General features: G+C 40.6%; 1 protein-coding gene and 1 long non-coding RNA gene across 4 annotated transcripts; both read right to left on the minus strand.

The window, feature by feature from the left end:
• Positions 1-1251: 1251 nt before the first annotated feature.
• Positions 1252-1949, minus strand: LOC134088230 (uncharacterized). The gene is made up of 2 exons (XR_009939922.1): positions 1781-1949; positions 1252-1671 (listed from the first exon to the last, which is right to left on the minus strand). It is a non-coding gene; the product is annotated as an uncharacterized LOC134088230 (long non-coding RNA).
• A 6213-nt stretch (positions 1950-8162) lies between these two features.
• On the minus strand, positions 8163-18961 carry LOC134087287 (uncharacterized). 3 transcript variants are annotated; one of them, XM_062540694.1, is made up of 15 exons: positions 18767-18961; positions 18152-18545; positions 12802-13179; positions 10761-10790; positions 10619-10648; positions 10477-10506; positions 10335-10364; positions 10193-10222; positions 10009-10038; positions 9853-9882; positions 9717-9746; positions 9375-9604; positions 9002-9161; positions 8339-8447; positions 8163-8230 (listed from the first exon to the last, which is right to left on the minus strand). In XM_062540694.1, the coding sequence occupies exons 3-15, from the start codon at positions 12875-12877 to the stop codon at positions 8218-8220; spliced, it is 828 nt and encodes a 275-aa protein (XP_062396678.1). In that variant the 5' UTR covers positions 12878-13179; positions 18152-18545; positions 18767-18961; the 3' UTR covers positions 8163-8217. The 3 variants fall into 3 exon arrangements, 2 of the variants coding, with proteins under 2 accessions (XP_062396678.1, XP_062396679.1); XM_062540695.1 differs by lacking the exon at positions 10761-10790; XR_009939815.1 differs by lacking the exons at positions 8163-8230; positions 8339-8447; positions 9002-9161; ... (7 more) ...; positions 10619-10648; positions 10761-10790 and having other exon boundaries at positions 12273-13179.
• Between the last annotated feature and the right edge of the window lie 1577 nt (positions 18962-20538).

The raw sequence follows: 20538 nt of genomic DNA on the forward strand, positions 1-20538 counted from the left end.
TATCTCTTATTTTTCACCATGCGCTCCACTTCAATTGAACATCGCGCCCACGGGCATGCCAATACAAAATAATAGCCGTGGTCACGCGCATGATCCACTAAGCGCTGTCTTACACCCTCTAAAAGTCATTACACCACTGATCAAGAAAGACCTGCACTAAAGCGAAAGGCGCATCTAACGCACAGCTGAAGACGCACTGTCACGAGATGTACAGTAAGCAGCCCTTATAGCAACAAGTCCCAAACGACTCGCCTACAGGATAAATATCCTTAGGATTTGTAGTCATTTGAATTATTGGGGTGTTACTTTTTTCAGGCTATGTTTTTAGTAGTGAAGGTAAATAATTGTGTAGAAGTATTTTGTCATTGCCTACGAGACTATGGTGAAGCCAGTTTCACTCTGCCTGTGAGTTCAAGTAATAGGCAGTGTAGATGCTCTGCTTGTCACACACAGGGTTTAGTAAAAGAGGTTTAAGTGTAATCCTGATGTTGCAAACACGGTCTGGTATGCAAGCACATTCCTTCAGATGCACTGACTGTCAAAATACAGATGCGCTGTCTGATGTTGCTCTGCTTTCTCTTAAAGGAATACGCCACCCCCAGGTGAAATTGGGTCACTCCCCGCAGTCCCTAGAGTTGAGTGAGCCAAAGCGGTTTGAAGCCGACCCAGCCACTGTCCTAATCTAGAAACGGCCCGGGTTAGCTTTAGTTTAGCGTAGTCGCTGTATTCCGAAGTGTCCACCTAGCATGTTGTTGCCAAGGTGAATCAAATAACTCAAGATTTTTTATAATTATTTCTCGTAACCTGTACATTCACATCGAGTACAAATATTAATGCAAATTAACACAAAGGGATTTACTAGACCAATTTAGATTTGGAGCTATTTTCGGGCATAGCACCGGCAAAGCACTGCTGCCAGGCGCAAAGACACCACGCAGCACCTGAAAACCCTAAAACATAAATAAAGTAGTTAAAATGTGTGTGCGTGTGTGTGTATGTGTGTGCATGTATCTTTAAATGTGTGTGTGCTTGTCTGTGTATGTGTGTCTGTGTGTGTGTGCCTGCATGTGTGTGCATGTATCTTTAAATGTGTTTGTGCAGTATTACGGTAATCTCTATATGACAATATTTGGATTAAACAACTTGGCTTTTTATTGGCAAAATGTTTGTTGCAATTCTTAGCCCTATAGTCTTTCTTTGAAAAGATGAGCAATATCATTAATAATGAATATCATTTAAACGACACAAGGGTTGAACTTAACAATATGGTTTTTAATTGGCAAAATGGTTGTTGCAATTCCCAGTCCTAGTCTGCACCAACCTACTTGGGCCCATCTGTAATATTGAAACAAGTGTATCAGATGAGCTTGTATTTAGAATGTCTAGCAGCTCCGGTTTGGTTGTGGTGAGAAGATTAAGAGACAGTGTTGTACCCCATGCCATAGTGATCATGCTGCTACTCCCAGTCGAAGAGGAAGATGAAGAAGAAGATGAGCAAGCTGGCAGTTTTGCCTGCAGTTAATCCAGTACTCCCAGAGGTTGGAGCTGGCAATGTGGCATGTTCTTCCCAATAATCCTCATAGTCATAGTTATAAGTAGGGGTAGATAAATTGCCATCGTAATTGTAATCATCATCGTCATCGTGATTGTAATCTTCGGCCATGCCAAGACCTTTTGAACATGCATAAATGATCACAGTGTTACAAACTGGAATTATCAGAATTAAAGAAATGCCTCTAGCAGTGCTAACAGAAAAAAATGCAAAGTACTTGTATCTCACCAAAAAGAAAGACTCCACACACAAGCATCAGTGTCGGTTTCATATTCTGGGTTAGGTATACAGTAGGGTTCGGTTTTTATCTCTCATCAGTATCTGATATAAACTGACCACTTGATTGCCCAAAGACCATACACCAGTGAGCAAACTGGGTTAGACACTGAGGACACTGTGATAGACACTCCCTTGTTAACAATGCTTTGACAATGGGATGAAACCCTGCTTTTTTGTTTTCTCTGTTCTGTTTTTCGTTCTCTTGGCGTGATTTTGTTTGCTGAATCAGCAATCTAACCATTGAAACCAACCTTTTAGTGGTCACGTGCACTGCCTAGTTTGATTGTGATATCTGCCAATTGGCAAAGTACAGCACAGAGATAATGTTGGCCAGGACATTTACCACTACGTAGGACTACATTTGCTGCTGTTGTAACAATCAGATTTCCTTCAGGATGAATAAAGTATTTGGATATACTGTATCTTATTTGGAGTCTTTGCCAAGCAGTCAGTTGTGTTACATTGGAATATTATTCAACTAGATCAAAAACACAGTACATACACAGTGTTTAGTGGTCTGGTTTTGTTCAGGCGGTGGATGAGCACGTGTTTCTGGAAGTTTCACTACCTAAAAAAACACCTCTAAAACCACCTCTCAGAAAATGAAATAGAGGAAGGGTTGCATTTGTAAAGAAAATGGCTAGTCTACTACAATATGTTTTTGTAGAGGGTTAGCAAATTCAAATGTATGAAGAGCATCATTAAGAAGTGCATGGTAGCCCAAAATGTTTACGATTTGCTGATTTTTAAAAATCGCTCTTTGCGCTTCTGGATAAATGTGGCAACCATAGCCATTGCTTCCCACAGCTGTTATTACTCTTGGTGTAGCACACCTGATGATCTCTCACGGCACACTGGTGTGCTGTGGAACAGTGGTTGAAAATCACACGAGAGCTACAGACCTTGATGGCAGCATCTGGAATAAATCTACACCGTGAATCCTCAAATTATGGCCGGGGTCTTTTATTTACTTAGGCTGCGCGAAGCACAGGCCTTTATTTGTTACGTGTGTTTTATTGTGAGAATTTCATTGTGACTGGTAGCTTGAGAACAACGTGTTGGAGACCCGAGGTGGGGGGGGGGGTCTATCTTTTCCTGTTGTGTGCATTCAGTACTTGGATAGAAAAGGGGATGAAAGAATTTTTGTAGGCTACCTTTGTTTAAAAGCAATGGGAGTTGTGTGTCGGACTCAGCATGTTTATCCAAGATGAAGAATCTTGAAACGGCCCGTTGTTTAAGTGAGACATCCTAATTTCCATGAATGGCAAGACGTGAGTTTGTCAGCTAAATAAATGGGCTTTTTTTCTATGCTGGAGTAAGTGAGAGTGAGAAGGGGCGTGGCTAGTAGAGCGGTAGAATTGTATTTTGCTTAATTTAACGATATCTTTGTCATGTTTTGTCCAAAAACAACCAAACTTTGCACTGCACTCACACATGCCATTAGCAAGACCTGTGTCAAATTTTAGGTCAGTCGGATGAGTGGTTCGAGAGTTATGCGTGGAACACACAGACAGACAGAGTGACACACAGACGTTCCTTGCATTAATAGAGAGATGGCTCTAGCAGTGCTGACAGAAACCAAATGTAAAGTACTTGGATCTCACCAAAAAGAAAGGCTCCACATAGAAGCATCAGTGTCGATTTCATATTCTGGGTTAGGCTGAGCGACTATTTCTAATCAGTATCTGGTAAACATTGACAAAAACTGACAACTTGTTTCCCTAAAGACCATTTGAAAATGTGACCAAGTGAACAAACTGTTAAAACACTGGGGACACTGCCATAGACGCTTCCTTGTTTACAATGTTGGCAATGGGATGAAACCTTCCTCTTTTGTTTTCTCTGTTCTGTTTTGCGTTGTCTTGGCGTGTCATGAACCATTGAAACCAACCTTATAGAGAGGTCATGTGAACTGACTAATTTGATTGCGATATCTGCCAAAGTACAGGGTAGAGATAATGTTGGCAGGACCTTTACCACTACGTATGGCTACATTTGTTGCTGTAGTGGATTTTTTTTAAATCTATGTGGAGTCTTTAAGATGTAGTCACAATGGAATATTGTTCAATGACCCATAACACGGTCACAGTATTATAATATTCAGTTATATTCATATGAAGAGTTCAGATGCAAAGCCTCTAAATCCGCCTGACCACTTCTCTTTTAAAAGAGCATTTCTTATGAGGCGTTTATGTTCAACCTCAGCAACTTGGTTTTACAGACAATGGTAAGGTTATTAGTTGGTGAAAAAACAATAATCTTTTCAGAAATGATACTTCAACCAATTTACTGCTTTTAAAGAAAGCGTCAAAACCAGCTAAATCCACAAGTTATTTTTTTGCAAAAACCTCTAAATCCACTTCATAATTTGCAGACAGACACAGGAAAGAGTTGCTAAATCACTAAAAATGAAACTGGAAACACTGAAAATGATGATGTCATATATAAGCAAAGGGGTGTGGGTGGATGGGTGGTTGTGGGGGGTGGAGTGGAGGGTGGTGTAACTTCATTCATACTGTATACATTCTCTCATTTTTGGTCGGAACCTGTGATCGTGAGCTAATCCTACCATTTCTCTGTAGTCAAATGAAGGACAAATGAAGGCAAAATGCCTAAATATATAAAAACTCACACAGCCAATGACAGTACGTTTATTGAAACACCAGAAGAGACAATACACAAACAAAACATTTGCCACAGGCTAAAAGGTCAATAAACAATATTCATTCAATATTCATCATACTGTAACTTCAGATGCATTCAAATAGTTTAGCTACAATCTCTTTGAGAGAACAGTGCAACACATTCAGATCAAAAATATTTTAAAGATCTAGGATAAATGTGCCAACTGATTAGCTGTCAAACAAGACACCAGAGGAGACCATACACAAATAAAACATTTGTCATGGGCTAAAAGGTCAATAAACAATATCCATTCAATATTAATAACTGTGACCCATTCAAATAGTTTAGCTTACAATAACATCTCTTTGAGAGAACAGTGCAAAACATCCTGATAAAAATATTTTAAAGATCTAGGATAAATAGTGCCAACTGATTAGCAGTCATAAACATGACACACAAAGTGTAGTAGCCTACACGTAGCTCAATATATTCAAACATTGAGTGATGCACTCAAATATAGAAGAACAATACATTCTGATAAAAAATCTTTAAAGCTTAACAAATGTATCTTAAATTAACACTATAAGACACATGCTGTTGTGCAGACAGAAGAGTAATTTATTCACCCTCGCCATCCTCAAGATCCTGCTCAATGTCCGTCACCAGCAGTTGACAGGACATCCGTGTAAAAATCATGCACGGCTGTTGACACGCCCAACTCACCCAGTAGCTTCAGCACATCTGTCTTCTTTGCCTCCTTGAAACAGTTCACATCGGGAGGAGGCCCTGGCTTGAACTGAGACCACTTCTTGCCTCGCTTTAGCACAGAGTGCTGGCTAAATTCACCAGCAAATGTGGGCTTAAACCCCAGCTTCTCTCCTGAGATCTGAAGCACTCTTGCTTCTCTGATTTTGAAGGATCTCTGAGCTTTTGTGAATGTGGCTGCTTCTTTTTTGAAGTCATAGCACTGCCAATCCTTCCCATATTGATAGACAGTGCCATGTCTGCAGGATCTCACACTACTCATCTGGTAGAAGAATAGTATTGTGCTTTCGAATATCTTGCTCTATTCTTCCAAAAGCTCTGTCGGCAGGGAGGAAGCTGTGCCCCCGTACAGGAAAGAAGTAGGTGAGGTTGAGTTGAGGGAACAGCTGGGAACGGAGGGCAAACAACATTGAAAGTACATTAATGTTCTTGTTCTGGCCGTAGCAGGAGTCAGAGAACAGATGCAGGCTCTGAGATTGGCGCAGGTTGACTCGAGCTACTGTTGCTAAGTAGTGTCGGAGAGCTGAGGCAACAACGTTGCTATCCTTTGAGTTCTCATACTCTAGCTAGCCAGGTGTAGAGATGGGTGTCATTCCGGCTCTGGGCTTCTCCTCTGCCATGATGATACACCACACCAAATACATAAAAGTACAACTGCCGTGAGTAATTTGTTTGGCCGATAGCAGACTTGGGAAGATCCAAGTTCTTCATGATGTCAAAGCATACAGTGAATGTATCACCCACGTCATTCATCGTATCATAAAACTGGCGGGCACGGCGTCGATGGACAGAGTAGAGAATAAGCTTATTCCGCTTCTCTTCTGGAGGCAAGTCAGGATCGTTGATTGCCACGCGGAATTTCACACATGAAGAGCACACATCTTTGGCAGGATGTCCGAAGGCCAGATTGAAGTCATACACTAAGATGCTCCAGTAGAGTGAATAGGAGACTTGTTGGTGATTCTGCTCAAGAAACATGCGATGCATTTGTGCCACACTCAATTCACTTGGAAGGAACTTTCTACCAGGAGCACCACGTCGAGCGTAATGGCTTGCTCTAAGTGAAAAAGACTGTATATGACCTCGAACCATCTGCTTCTTTGCAGTCAGGTCGTCATTTTCTCTGGAACCTCCACGATTTTCTGGGCGTGCCTTGCCAGTCTGAAGCCAGTACTTAGCGATGTTTTGGACTCTCTTGGTCTTTCTTGACACCTACAATGACAATTAATAGGAGAATATAGAATGTAGGTGCCAAGAAAGACAGACATACACCTAATTGCAGCACTTCATGTAAACTACACTACTCCATGTACTCCACACTCCACAACACTCACAGTACTTCTCAACTTTTTCCACACACACACACACACACACACACACACACACACACACACACACACACACACACACACACACACACACACAATTGCAGCACTTCATATAAACTACACTACTCCATGTACTCCACACTCCACAACACTCACAGTACTTCTCAACTTTTTACACACACACACACACACACACACACACACACACACACACACCTGACTGCAGCACTTTATATATACCACATTTCTTCATTCACTCCTTTATTCACAGCTTAACCTAACTCATCATATTATGATATAACCTATATCAAAGTCCAAACCAGACCTTGTCATAACCTGCTACACAACCAGAGATACTAGAAGTTTTGTGTTAAAGGTGGGGTGGGAGATCTTTGGAGCATGCTCTCTGGAGCATTTTTTAAACATATTGCTTGAAATACTCTTCACACCTCCAGTTGCAACCAATTAATTAAACGTTTTGACCAGAAATTAAAAGTTTTAGTGGCCTCTAGAACGAACAATCCGGGAAAAACACTATCCAATCACACTGAACAGACTGTTAACGATGATTGCATTCTGATGCATCTATCAAACTGCAGTCTGCTCCTCCCCGAAGCAACCCTGTATTTCGCATGCACGGTTAATATAGGCGACGGACATTCGCCTACATTATTTACTGAAATGTAAAGGAGGCCAGCATTATTCGCGGACTAATTAAGTTATTATTTTGCTGTCACTTCGTCTGTTTTATGGCCTAGAAGGTTGTATTTGGTATCCTCTTTTATCTGACATGCAAGCCATATCTTTTTGACCACGGTTTCACGAGTAGGCTAAATAAAACGTAGCGGTAACCGAAGCTATATGACATTCTTATTTGTTTGTCACTTCGTCTGTTTTATAACGATAAAGGATCGATGTGTTTGGTATCAATGGAAAGCTCTGTTTCTCCTCTTTCATTTGATATGCGTGTCATGTCTGTGCGATGCCTGGTCCCGGAGTAATTCAAGTGAGAGTGGCTGCGTGGGTGAACGCATGGAAGCATGTCGTAGTGGTGGCATGTCCCCAGATAGCAAAAGGTTGTTGAATCAACGTGGAATCACCGTCAGCTGTTCAACGAATCACCGTCGAATCAACGTTGATGTCTAACGTCGAAACAACGAAAATTTGCACATACTGTTCTACGTCGAATCAACGTTGAAAACGTGACAAGAAATGACGGTGTATCGACCCCAGTTCAACCTTTATTCAACTATTATTTTTGTGGTAGAATGTTGGTCTAGATTCTAGAACATCCGGTTTTTATCTACAACATTCTATAACATCCTGTTTTATCTACAACAGGGTAGCTCTTACCGTAGCCTACTGCGACTTCCTTGTCTTCTCTCTACCACCTTCTGACAGGATCCTTTTGCTTCATAAACTTTGTAGGAGACACGCACGTCCTGTATGCTATTCATACGGATAACAACCAGCTAAACTGACGTTAAATTAATGGCATACCTACTAAACACAATTACACAACATGTTTTTTTCCCTCGTTGTTTTTATCTTACAACAGGTTAAGGTTACTATTACAACTATTTAGCTTTTTGGCCAATGATAACAGCACAGTTGTCAGGAATTTTTTTTTATTTATTTCTTTTCAACGTTCGTCAGTCTTATTCACTGTCAATCTTGCTGTCTGTAATACAAAAACAGATACAGAGCCCAATGAATACACCGCATCACAAAAAAAACAAATCGACAAAATTCTCCAGCTGATTATTAATGACAATCTGAACCTACTTACGCGTTCCTGGGAACACCACCTTCCCTCTCGGGGGCATATTTTAGCCACTTCTTCACCGTTTCCCCGAAAACCACTGCTGTGCTTCCCGAAAGCTGTTTCTGGAGTGCCGCTGAAACCGAACAAAGGACAACAAACATCAGGTAAATATAGAAGGTGGTAGGCCTACTACATATACTTCATTGTACGTAGCCATAATAATTAAAAATGCATTGCTGTAAGCAATTTGGCAATTTATCAAACGGCTCACTGTAGGCCTAACTCCGGTAATAGACTCTTGAGAAGCACAGTGACTGAAAAAGTAGTCGAAAGATTATTAGTAGTTTGTGGCGGCACTAATTTCACTACAGATTACAGAATTATTCTTATTAACTGGGCTACCAAGAAGTGGCCATGTGTGGCATCCCAGTTCCTTAACCACTACATTACCATTTACCACCCCACCCCCTTCTTTTATCTATCTAGATCTGGTCTGGTAGTTATTGACATGCTTTGCCATAGCTATCTTCAATAATGAAAGAGTTAATTCATATCAAATCACATCTAGGGCCTATTTTAGCCATACACTTGGTTGACCTATAACACATAATTGTGCAAACAAAGTATTGTGAAATATACAGTGTTCAATTACTTGTTCCTTAATGGCACAGCCCACTTTCAACTTACCAAACATGACATCATGCAGCACAGTGTTTTTAAATGCTCTCTTCTGGCCTTTGCCAGCCCAATTGAAGTGGCAGGCCAGGCTGTTAGTCATAGCTTGGCCCAGCATTCTTCGAGTTATGATCTCGGCCGTGTGGCCGCCAACGAGGGCAAAGAAAGACACCTAACAACACAGAAATATTGGGGTTAGTTGATTAGCTTGTTTCACAATCAATCTGTCATCAATCATGGCTTTCTGTGTTTTTTCCCTTCAATTATACAATCCAAGGATATCAGAAGATATTGCCTGCCGAAAAGAGAGCCAAGACGATTATTTTAGAGGTGGGTTTATAGTCATTCCCTCTAACTCTTACTGCTTTACAGTTGTAAGCTGTACCATTTTTTTTTTTTCGGAAGGTTCCCGCAGGATTGTTTCTGCCTGGTCAAACCCTTCCTCGTCACCCAGAGGTAATTTTATTGAGCACGGTGCTTCCTCTGACTCCCTGCTCCCGATCTCTCTTCTCAGGCATCTGACCTCCTGAGACAGTTTAGAAATCTCTCCCCTCATCTCCTTATTTTCCTGCAGGACCTGGGCCAGCATCCCCAGAACCTTTGTAATGCCTATGTCTGTAAGTACAGTCACACCTTGCATAAATCAAAATGTTCTTATTTGACTCCAGCGTTATGTTACTTTCACACTGATCACATATAGTTATGCTTACTTCTCTTCTTAACTTACCCCTCAATATCTGGCCTGGTTGAGGTGTGTCTAAAACATTGACATTTTCAGTTAACAAGTTGGTTAAAGATTGGGTTCAAGTTATAAACCCATATCACATTAACACAATCTGTACTCATTTTTCTTCCTGACTTACCTAGCATCATGTTGTGTGCACGAGGAGTGTCTAAAACATTGAAATGCCATGTCAGTTAATAAGTTAAAACAATGCGGCTTGTTTAAAGTTAAAAACCGATATCACAGTTTATAATCTGTGTCGTCCCCCCCCCCCCCCCCTTTTCCCCTGACTTACCTAGCACTGTGTGGCTTGGATGAGGTGAGTCTAAAACATTGAAATGTCTTGTCAGTCAACAAGTATATACCAGAATGATTGAGTTAGTTACAAACCCATATCCAGGCTATATGTAGGAATAGATGAATGTACTACCTTTTTCGTCACAGTTTATAATCTGATTTTATTTTTCTCCCTGACTTACCTAGCGTCATGTAGTTTGCACGGGGAGGATCTAAAACATTGTAATGCCATGTCAGTTAGTAAGTTAAAACAATGGGGCTTGTTTAAAGTTAGAAACCCATATCACATTATATAATCTGTGCTCATTTTTCACCGTGACTTACCTGACATCATGTTGGTTGCACGATGAGTGTCTAAAACATTGAAATGCCATGTCAGTTAGTAAGTTAAAACAATGGGGGTTGTTGAAAGTTAGAGACCCATATCACAGTTTATAATCTGTGCTAATTTTTCACCCTGATTTACCTGACATCATGTTGGTTGCACGATGAGTGTCTAAAACATTGAAATGCCATGTCAGTTAATAAGTTAAAACAATGGGGCTTGTTTAAAGTTATAAACCCACATCACAGTTTATAATCTGTGCTAATTTTTCACCCTGATTTACCTGACATCATGTTGGTTGCACGATGAGTGTCTAAAACATTGAAATGCCATGTCAGTTAATAAGTTAAAACAATGGGGCTTGTTTAAAGTTATAAACCCACATCACAGTTTATAATCTGTGCTAATTTTTCACCGTGACTTACCTGACATCATGTTGGTTGCACGATGAGTGTCTAAAACATTGAAATGTCATGTCAGTTAATAAGTTAAAACAATGCGGCTTGTTTAAAGTTATAAACACACACACACACACACACACACACATCAACCAGCATCACCTGACCTCTAGAGGGCGCAATAACAGTGGCAGCATGTACAGTAACCCTCCTGCGCAAACAAAATGTGTGCTCGTAGGCTCTGCATTAAGTTGATTACGGCTACGTGTTCATCAACTCTTCTAGCAGTCTAGCAGGGAAGGTGGTGGATTTAAAAGTAGCCTAGAGACTATTTTGGCGCAGGTTATTGTTAATGCGTTGTTGCTAGTCGTCGAAATCATGCAGAATTGCAGCAGCACACGGCTCCAGCATTGTTGTTGTTCTGCCAAGTGTCTAGTCAGGTGAGGTCAAGCGCGGGGGCTGGTCTAGAGTTTCGAGGTGGGGCTATGTCGTCATAAAAACCCCAGATGTGCCTTTACACGGCAAAACGAAAACGGGGTTCTCAAAAACCTCCACCCTAGCAGAAGTTTTCAAAAACCATCGTTTTCAGCCGCCAAAACGGCGTCGTCGTGTAAACAAAAGGCCTAACTGATGAAAAAAAACACAGTTTTTGAAAAAAACGTTGTCGTGTAAACACCATCTCATTGAGCTCAATGCAAATCAAACCAGCTAATAGGCTAACTGAAAAAAAACACCATGCCAATCTCTAAGTATGGTGAAGGGTATGTGGTGATGTGGGGCTACAGTATATTGAATTTTATCTTGAATTTCCCCTTGGGGATCAATAAAGTATCTACCTATCTATTAATTCCAAAGGCCAAGGGAAACTTATCAGGATGCATAGAATCCTGGATCCATGAAATAGCTGGCCTTTAAAAATAAAAACGTATTCAAAAATCTTCCTGCCTCTATGGGAATCAAAGTCAAAGTCAAAATTAGAGTCAAATACTAAAATAACATAAAATGCTTATTCCCTCCTTTTTTTAAGGAAGAACATTTATTTATGTATGATACATTCTTCATTCACAAAGATGTCCTTAAAGGTTGGATTTTTACTCATTATTTTATTTAAGGAATTAAGATTTTCAAAAGATGATTTTATATTCCTCTTTTTAGTCAGCTTTAGCATGGGTTCAAATACTTATTCTCCCCACTGTACATGCATTTGAGTGGTCTGGTCTTACCTCTCAGATGCTGAAAAAGAGGTGCCTGGGCAACAGGGTTGCACGTTTTACACTGTTGGGTTATTTCCTCAACTATTCAATGTACAGTGCTCTGAGTCTTTTTACTTCAAACTAATTGCAACCCGCCTGTGCCCAGATTTGAATGAGTATGGTGTTTGTTTTAAATGGCAAAATGTTGTTCAGGCGACTGGGTGTTGCTCTGTAGTCTGGTTGATAGTCTTGCTTCCTGTTATGATAACTCCCCCCCCCCCCCCCCCTATCAATCAAGTGGTAAAAACAGCAAATACATGTTGCATGTACAAAGTGGTTAGATGAATTCGCTTACAACTCATTTATTTATGTATTTATTTTGACAGTTCTTTTGGTTTTGGTTCATATTAAGGTTTCACTTCACAGTCTCAGCTTGTGAAACTGGCACCCTGCCTGCTGCAGTGCTGTAGATTAACATAGAACATCTTGTCTGACCACTACATCCTGTGTTTTAAGAGGCAATGCTACGAAGCACCTCAGTCACAGCTTAAGACAGTTTTTTGCAGTGTGTTTTACCAAGCAATTATTCAAACAACTAGCAAAGATAAATAAAGCATTACACAAACAGAAAGATACGCTCAGAATTTTTGGCTATGACATTTCAAGCCAAACAACGTTTTTTTTTTTTTTTTTTTTTTTGCCTGCTGCAAGTGTTGAGTGTTGAACACTGAAGAGGTCATGATGAACCGAATGCCAAACAGTCACCATTGCCACCTTTGCTCTCAATAGATGAAGAAGATGTGTTCTCCGTGGTTAGGCGAGTAGTCCCACATGCTTGATGTGTGAAGAAGAAAGAGGGAGACAGTCATACTCACTGTCAACATAATCCTCATCCAAAATGGAGGCAGGTGTATCTTCAAGGTGTTTCTTCCTCATGTCCAAGTGTCTCATTCATCATGTGGGTTGGTTGAGGGACGAGGGCTGAGTCGTTGTATGGTCTGTGTTGTTTTGTTGATCGGTATACTCATAGTCATCAAAACCATTATCATCACCATCAAATATGAATAGTGATTCAACAGTTATAGCTGTGGCTGATGCATTCTTCTTGAGAGTTGTTGTGTTATCTGGTTGATCCTCATACTCAGAATCAGCATCATGATGGATGTCGTTTTTATCTGGTTGATTTGACTGCATGTCGTTTTTGTTGTCATTCTTTTTGGATACACATAAATACACAAAGGCAGACAAAGACACTGACACACACACAAGTGCATAGACACAGACACAGACAGATGCGCACACACACTCACACACACACACACACACACACACACACACACACACACACACACACACACACACACACACACACACACACACAGAAAGAGAGAGAGAGTCAATGGCAGTACATGCTTATAAAACACAATCAAGCAAATGGTAAAAACAGTCATTGTAACGCTTGTGCATAGTGGTTAGAAAAGCAACAGCTAGACATGCAACATTTTACTGGAAACTTACCGATAAGAAAGATATAAGCAAATAGAAATAGCCACACTTTTTTCATTTTTCTAAGTCAGTGTGAACCTCCTCTTGTTTTTGTCTCTCTTTAATTAAGCAAACAGTTGAACTCTTCTAGTATCCCCTCTCTAAATCGACAGGATGTGTGTTTCACTTCACGCCAGTTTCATGCAGACACAAAGGCGCCATTTCCTAGTAAGGAGGGGGGGGGGGGGGGGGGGGGGAATATATCCCAACACGACAAAGAAAATCTGGCTTTCTCCCATGAGATGCATGTGTGAACAATGGACTACTACACTGATATGTTAAGATATGGTGATGTTATTACGAGTAAAAACACAATTTTCTGTCTCCATAAGATGAATAACTATATCTCTAATAAATGACCAAATAACTAGTCAACTACAGCAGAGCATGACATGGCATAGACTTAGAGATGTGCAACACATGAACAATTTATTAGCCATTAAACCTTGATGGTAAATGAAAAGTATCACTTCAGTTGAATTTAAAGTAAAGTTCAGATGGGTAAATATACAGTAACCAAAGGATCAAATTAACAAAATAAACTTAACCTCAAACAAACAACAAACTTGAACTTAAACTGAACAAGTTAACATCAAATACCAGATAAAACAATGCATCAAATAAAGGCAATCAAATATACTGTACATACAATAGGTGTGGCATGTTGACAGCCCGCACTACACACAGCTGAATTCACTACTGTCGCATGTTTTGAGATTTGTGGTGTGACACTTTTTTGCTGAAAACCAGATAATGTGAAACCAAGATTTTGCTAGAACTATAGGTTGTGCATGACTAAAGTGGGTACACACATAAAGATTTTTTAAATCTCAATCGATAAAAAATCTTGGCTGCCCTCGGAACACCCCACACACTACAAGATTTCCAGTTGCAAATATTGAACTTGTTTAATATTTACGATGATCGGCGCGTCATAAAGGCTATTGTAAGCTGGTAATTTTCCATCCGGGAAACATCTCTAAAGTTCAGAATGGGGGAGACGACCTCACAGCTAGACTCCTTTGTGTCCAGGTGATCTATTTGCATTTGAACTGTCCCCATTGTGTGTGTGACCGGCCATTTGTTAAAAGGCCCTCGGACACACCTACATTTTCCCTCTCCACATATCTCAGGACTAATGCTGAAAACTGAAATGTATCTGTTTCATGACAAATGATAATACATCCATGTTTGGTCTTGAATTAATACTTGTAATGTGGGCAACAGCCTGATCACGCTTTCATTGCAATCTAATGTATGTATACATAATTGTAGAGTAAGAACTGCACGGGAGAACTTCAGGTGGTGGACCCACCCACACCCCACCCACAGGGTTGGGGGGTGACCTGCATGATAGTTTAAGGTTGAGAATTTCTCACCTCGGTCGCCTCTCTTCCTTCTCTGCTCTGGTCTAGGCAAGAGGTCACACTGACCTCTCTGCCCCTCTCTCTCTCTCTCTTCCTTCTCTACTCTGGTCTAGGCAAGAGGTCACACTGACCTCTCTGCCCCGCTCTCTCTCTCTCTCTCTCTCTCTCTCTCTCTCTCTTTCTCTATATATCTTTTGATTTCTTTATGGGGTTTGTTATTTTCATTATTTGATATATTGTTTTATCTGGTGTATGTAGCATTGTAACTTGGTAACTTGTTAAGGTTTAAGTCCAAGTTTATTGTTTGTTTTGAGGTTAAGATTATTTTCTCCTTTGTTCCTTTGTTTAAGGATAATTACTGATACTCTACTCTTACCTAAGGCTCAAGGCCTAATAAATGGTTAATTCTCCTCGTTCAGTTTGCATATCTCTAAAAGTCTAGTGTGCCATTCCATTCTCTACCATAGTTAAACAAACTAGTTATTTGGTAATTTATTAGAGGTACAATATGTCTTATGGAGTCAGATTAACGTGGTGAAATTCCTAATACAATTGCCATCTAACTTCTCAGATATTTTTACAGCCCAATTCAACCTCATCGAAGCGCCGGACGTAGACAGAACACGTATGAAGTGGGAAAATATATTGTCGTATATTTGGCCTACTTACACTATTGTTGGGAGAATTTTGACTCTTAACACACCACACACTACAAGAGAATCTCATAAGATAATCTTAAGAGCTTAAGATAATCGGCCGTTGTCTGTCTTTGGTCGGAAGGGGGGAAATCGGGCCAAAATCAGCCCGATTATCTTTATGTGTACACCCCCTAAAGTGACTTGAAGTGGCTTTTAGTGGCGTTTACTGGGTTAGAACTTTTCAAGAAATAGATTATTAGATCCCTTTTGTGATGAAACTTTCTCAGTCATTTTCACCGAGGGCCACATTAGCACTATGACCTCAAAGGGCCAGATGTAGCCTAACTTTAAAGAGAAACTATGCAGGATTGGCGATTTCATCTCCGGTTTCGGTTTCGCTCGTTTTATGCTTGCATATTTCTCTGCAGAGCTTCCCCGACAGCTTTAGCGTGTATATTTATACATATATTGGCTATATAAAAATATCTAAATTGCAAGTGTGGTTCTTCTTGTTCCTTGCGCGTCTCAGCCTTCCAGATGTAAACAAGGAGCGATCGCCTCCTGAACAAACTGCAAGGTTGCAATAGCGGATAGGGACACTGGGGGCGGGAGGAAAAATGACTGGTCAGTCAAGCAAAACCATGATTTCTAAGCGATTTTATGACTATGAAAAAGTTGCATAGGGTCTCAAACTTCTAGCCTATCTCTACTTGCCTGTTCTGGATGCACCTCGGCTCGGTCGGAAGATACTTTCTGTACTTACTTTCGCGTTTGGTTATCACCTGCTTGATTGGCAAGGACAATTTGTATGATTTGGAGTTGAGTTTTTTGGATAATAGGACTACACACAAGTATACATGCTTTTTAAATCACATAGTTTACAACTGTTGAAATCAAAGAAGCTTAACACTTGGACGTCCGGGGCCTTTCAGACACTAGTAGGCAGTCTGCTACACCTTGACCAAGTGGCACATATGATTATATTCTAGAAGACCTCAACGATAATGATATGTGAGTGAAGTGGATGTAATGAAATTAGTTTTTGTAATTCAGTGTAAACACCACTACAGTATATAAAAAACGATTTTCAAAGGTCTTCAAGTCTATAAATATATTATCTACCCAAGACACTGTGCAGGCCAGTCAAGTTCATCCACACCAAACTCTGTCATCCATGTCTTTACGGACCTTGCTTTGTGCACTGGTGCACAGTCATTTTGGAACAGGAAGTAGCCATCGCTGAGCTGACCTTGGCCTCTTAATTACAATGAAAGGAACTCTGAATGCTTTAGATTAACCAAGAGATTTTGGACAATTCCATGCTCCCAACTTTGTGGGAACAGTTTGATGGCCACTTCCTGTTCCAACATGACTGGTAATATCCAATATTAAATTGATTAAATTAATATTATTGATACAAAGGCCCATCACAACATTAGATGATAACTATGTGTTACTGTGGATATGTAACAAGTTATAATGCAGCAGAAAACACAACAAGTAAACATGAAATGAACACAACAGGATGGTTAATTGGACCAGGCTTCGTACTCATGCCAGACAGGTCATGAAGTGCTCAAATTGCTCCACAAGTTTAATTTGACTTTCGATAATGTTGTTAAATATCATCTGGCATCATACTTCTAATACACCTCTAGTTATTTTTTAGTGTGTTTTGTCAACTTTCCTGGTTTCTTCCATATGTTTTCCTAATTCACACACACACAGTCATATAATTGGATGTCCAGTTATATTAATGACATTCTTGACATGTCCAGTTATATTGATGATTCGTGACTCGCCCTAACTCCAAAACCAAACCCACCACAACTTGCTATACAGAATATGTGGTGGTAGAAGCTCAGGATGTACATGCATAGTACATGAAGACATTTTAAAGCTTCTGAAGGCCATCTTGTGTTTTGTTGATTTCACTGGCGTTGTATCGCCACCAAGATTCTTCCATATTTCTCCAAATGTACAGCATACAGTACTAGGCTACCCTAAACCTACATGTGACTCAGATCTCTCATGGCACAGAGGTTGTTGTGGTAGTGGGCAATCATTTTTTATTTCGCTTTTTTATTTTACCAACATGAACGACACAAGCAAATTGTGCAACTTTTTAATTATTCTTTTTTTTAAGTCAGTGTAACCGTTTGACAGTTCTTCTGGTTTTGGTTCATATTTAGGTTTCACTTTACAGTCCCAGCTTGTGAAACTGGCACCCTGCCTGCTGCAGTGCAGTAGATTAACATAGACCATCTTCTCTGACCACTACATCCTGTGTTTGAAGAGGCAATGCTGCCAAGCACCTCAGTCACAGCTTAAGGCAGTTTCTTTGCCGTGTGTTTTACCAAGCAATTATTCTAACAACCAGGAAAGATAAATAAAACATAACACAAACTGAAAGATACACTCATCATTTTGGGCTATGACATTTCAAGTCAAACAACGTTTTTTCATGTTTAACATATTTTTTAACTGCTGCACTTAATGAGTGTTGAACACTGAAGAGGTCATGATGAACCCTATGCCAAACAGTGACCACTGCCACCACCTTTGCTCTCAATAAATGAAGAGGACGAGCAAGCTTCCGGTGTTTTCCGTGGTTAGGCAAGTAGTCGCATATGCCTGATGTGTGAAGAAGAAAGAGTTGAGACAGTCATACTCACTGTCAACATAATCCTCATCCAAAATGGAGGCAGGTGTGCCTTCAAGGTGATCCTCATGTCCAAGTGTCGTGTCTCATTCATCATGTGGGTTGGTAGAGGCACTAGGGCTGAGAGTCGTTGTATGGTCTGTCTGTGTTGTTTTGTTGATCAGTATAGTCATAATCAAATATGAATAGTGGATCAACAGATTCAGCTGTGGCTGATGCATTCTTCTTGAGAGTTGTTGTGTTATCTGGTTGATCCTCATACTCAGAATCAGCATCATAATAATCAAGTCGGAATATAACATCAACAACAGATTGAACTGGATGAGTTTTATTCAGATTTGACTGGATGTTGTTTTTGTCGTCATTCTTCGTGGGTGCATATAAATACACCAACACAGACACACACACTGACACACATACAGTACATGCATAGACACAAACACAGACAGACCAACACACACACACACACACACACACACAAATACACACACAGAAAAAGAGAAAGAGGGAGTCAATGCCAGCTTGTAAAAAGCAATCAAGCAAATGGTAAAAACAGCAATTGCAATGCTTGTGCATAGTGGTTAGATGAGCTAACAACCAGACATGCAAAGATTTACTTGAAACTTACCGACAAGAGAGATACAAGCAAATAGGCATGGCAACACTTTTTTCATTTTTCTAAGTTGATGTGATCCTCCTTCTCTCTCTCATTGCCATTGTCATCGTCTCGCTCTAATAAAGCAAATGTTGAACTCTTCTAAGTATTCTCTCTCTGACAGGATGTGGTTTTCACTTCACGTCAGATTCACACAGACACAGAGGCACCATGACGTCCAGATTGTGTATCATATGGAGAATAGTTTGCAAAATGGAGCACAGCGTTAGTTCAGGCAGGTCACAGAGTCTCGCTAGCTTCCCTGAATGGCCCAGCTGACTGTCAATCTAATCGCCCAGCTGATTGCCAGCTGATTGCCAGCTGAGTGCCAGCCGGCCAAGCCTTGCTTTCATTGGTGGAGATCATTCAGAGCGCTTATTTAAACTGCCTTTGCCAATCTGCTGCCATCTGCTTTTTCTGCAACTTTGCCACCCACCTCCTCCCCTTAACCCCCTCATACTTCTGACTTATCAATGTCGTGTCATTGATGTTTGTTCTGTTCTGTACCCCATGGGGGGTTTATTGCTGCTCTCCCTGCCTTGGGCTTTCCATGTTTGAACATGGAAGGGCAGGGGGCCCCCAGAACAGAACATACCGCCAAGAATGTATTTCATGCAATAGTAAATAAAAATATTTTATTGACAAAGTGGTCCTGACTGAACTACGGTTATTTGCAAGTGATATGAAGCTATTTAAATAAATGTTATAATAATTATTATTATTATCATACATACTGTATTCATAGCCAGTTGACAGCCCTGCACTGCGCACAGCTGAGGCCACTGCAGACGCAGTCTTTGAGATGTTGTGGTGAGACCTGTGCAGCTGTTGCCAGGTACTTACTGTACATCACTTGTGCTGAAGACCAGGACGTGTGAAGCTGAGGTTTCACTACAGCTAATGTCACTTGTACATTACTAGAGTTAGTTGTAGTTACTGGGTTAGAACCAGGGATGTAGTGGAGGCTGAACACAAGTAAACACAGTTTATCCACCTCTGAAATGTCAGAGTTGATCCACCTCTTATTAGAGTTTATTCACCTCTCCAGAGAGTTTATTCACCAAATGCAACTTTTTTGGGGGGGGGGGGGGCTTTTTATGCCTTTAATTGGACAGGACAGTAGAGAGAATGACAGGAAGCGAGTGGGAGAGAGAGCTGGGGTGGGATCCAGAAAGGACCACGGGGCGGGAATCGAACCCGGGTCACTGGCGTGCGATGCAGGTGCCCCAGCCAGTTGCGCCACGGCTGGGGCCTACCAAATGCAACTTTTAACATTCAAGAATCACACTGTATTATCCACGTTCACAATATGTACATTGTACACTCATCAACACTGTAGGAATCATTTAATACCACTGGTATTGTTATAAACATTGGATAATAACCTCCTCCACCATCATCAAACATGTTCTGAATGCCTTTTTTTTACAAAGCTTACCGCCTGGCACAATCCACCTCACATAGATCATAGAATTCATATTCATACCCTCCTCTTATTCTACCACTACATCCCTTTATTTAGAACCTTGCAACAAATAGATGATTTTATTCCACTGCTCGGTTGAGTTCCCCATTGTCCTGCGTTCTATAAGGGTTCGCGTCGGGCCGTTTCACCGTCTAGAACGTGCATTAACTTTGAATAACCGCACGGCGTGTCGTCCATTATCCCGTACATATCCCCTTTGTTATGAAACTGGACTTGTGATAATGTGGACTGGAGATCATGTGTAGGTGTTCTACATTTT

This window comes from Sardina pilchardus, chromosome 7 (assembly GCF_963854185.1).
Source record: "Sardina pilchardus chromosome 7, fSarPil1.1, whole genome shotgun sequence".
In the NCBI taxonomy this organism is placed as follows: domain Eukaryota; kingdom Metazoa; phylum Chordata; class Actinopteri; order Clupeiformes; family Clupeidae; genus Sardina; species Sardina pilchardus.

Bases quoted from the DNA above. Each gene is read 5' to 3' on its own strand.
- LOC134087287 (XM_062540694.1), bottom strand. From the start codon at position 12,877: ATGAGACACTTGGACATGAGGAAGAAACACCTTGAAGATACACCTGCC. The intron at 10,791-12,801 runs GTGAGTATGACT...TCAATGTTTTAG, and splicing joins GGATGAGGATTATGTTGACA to ACACTCATCGTGCAACCAAC. The intron at 10,365-10,476 runs GTAAATCAGGGT...TCAATGTTTTAG, and splicing joins TGCAACCAACATGATGTCAG to ACACTCATCGTGCAACCAAC.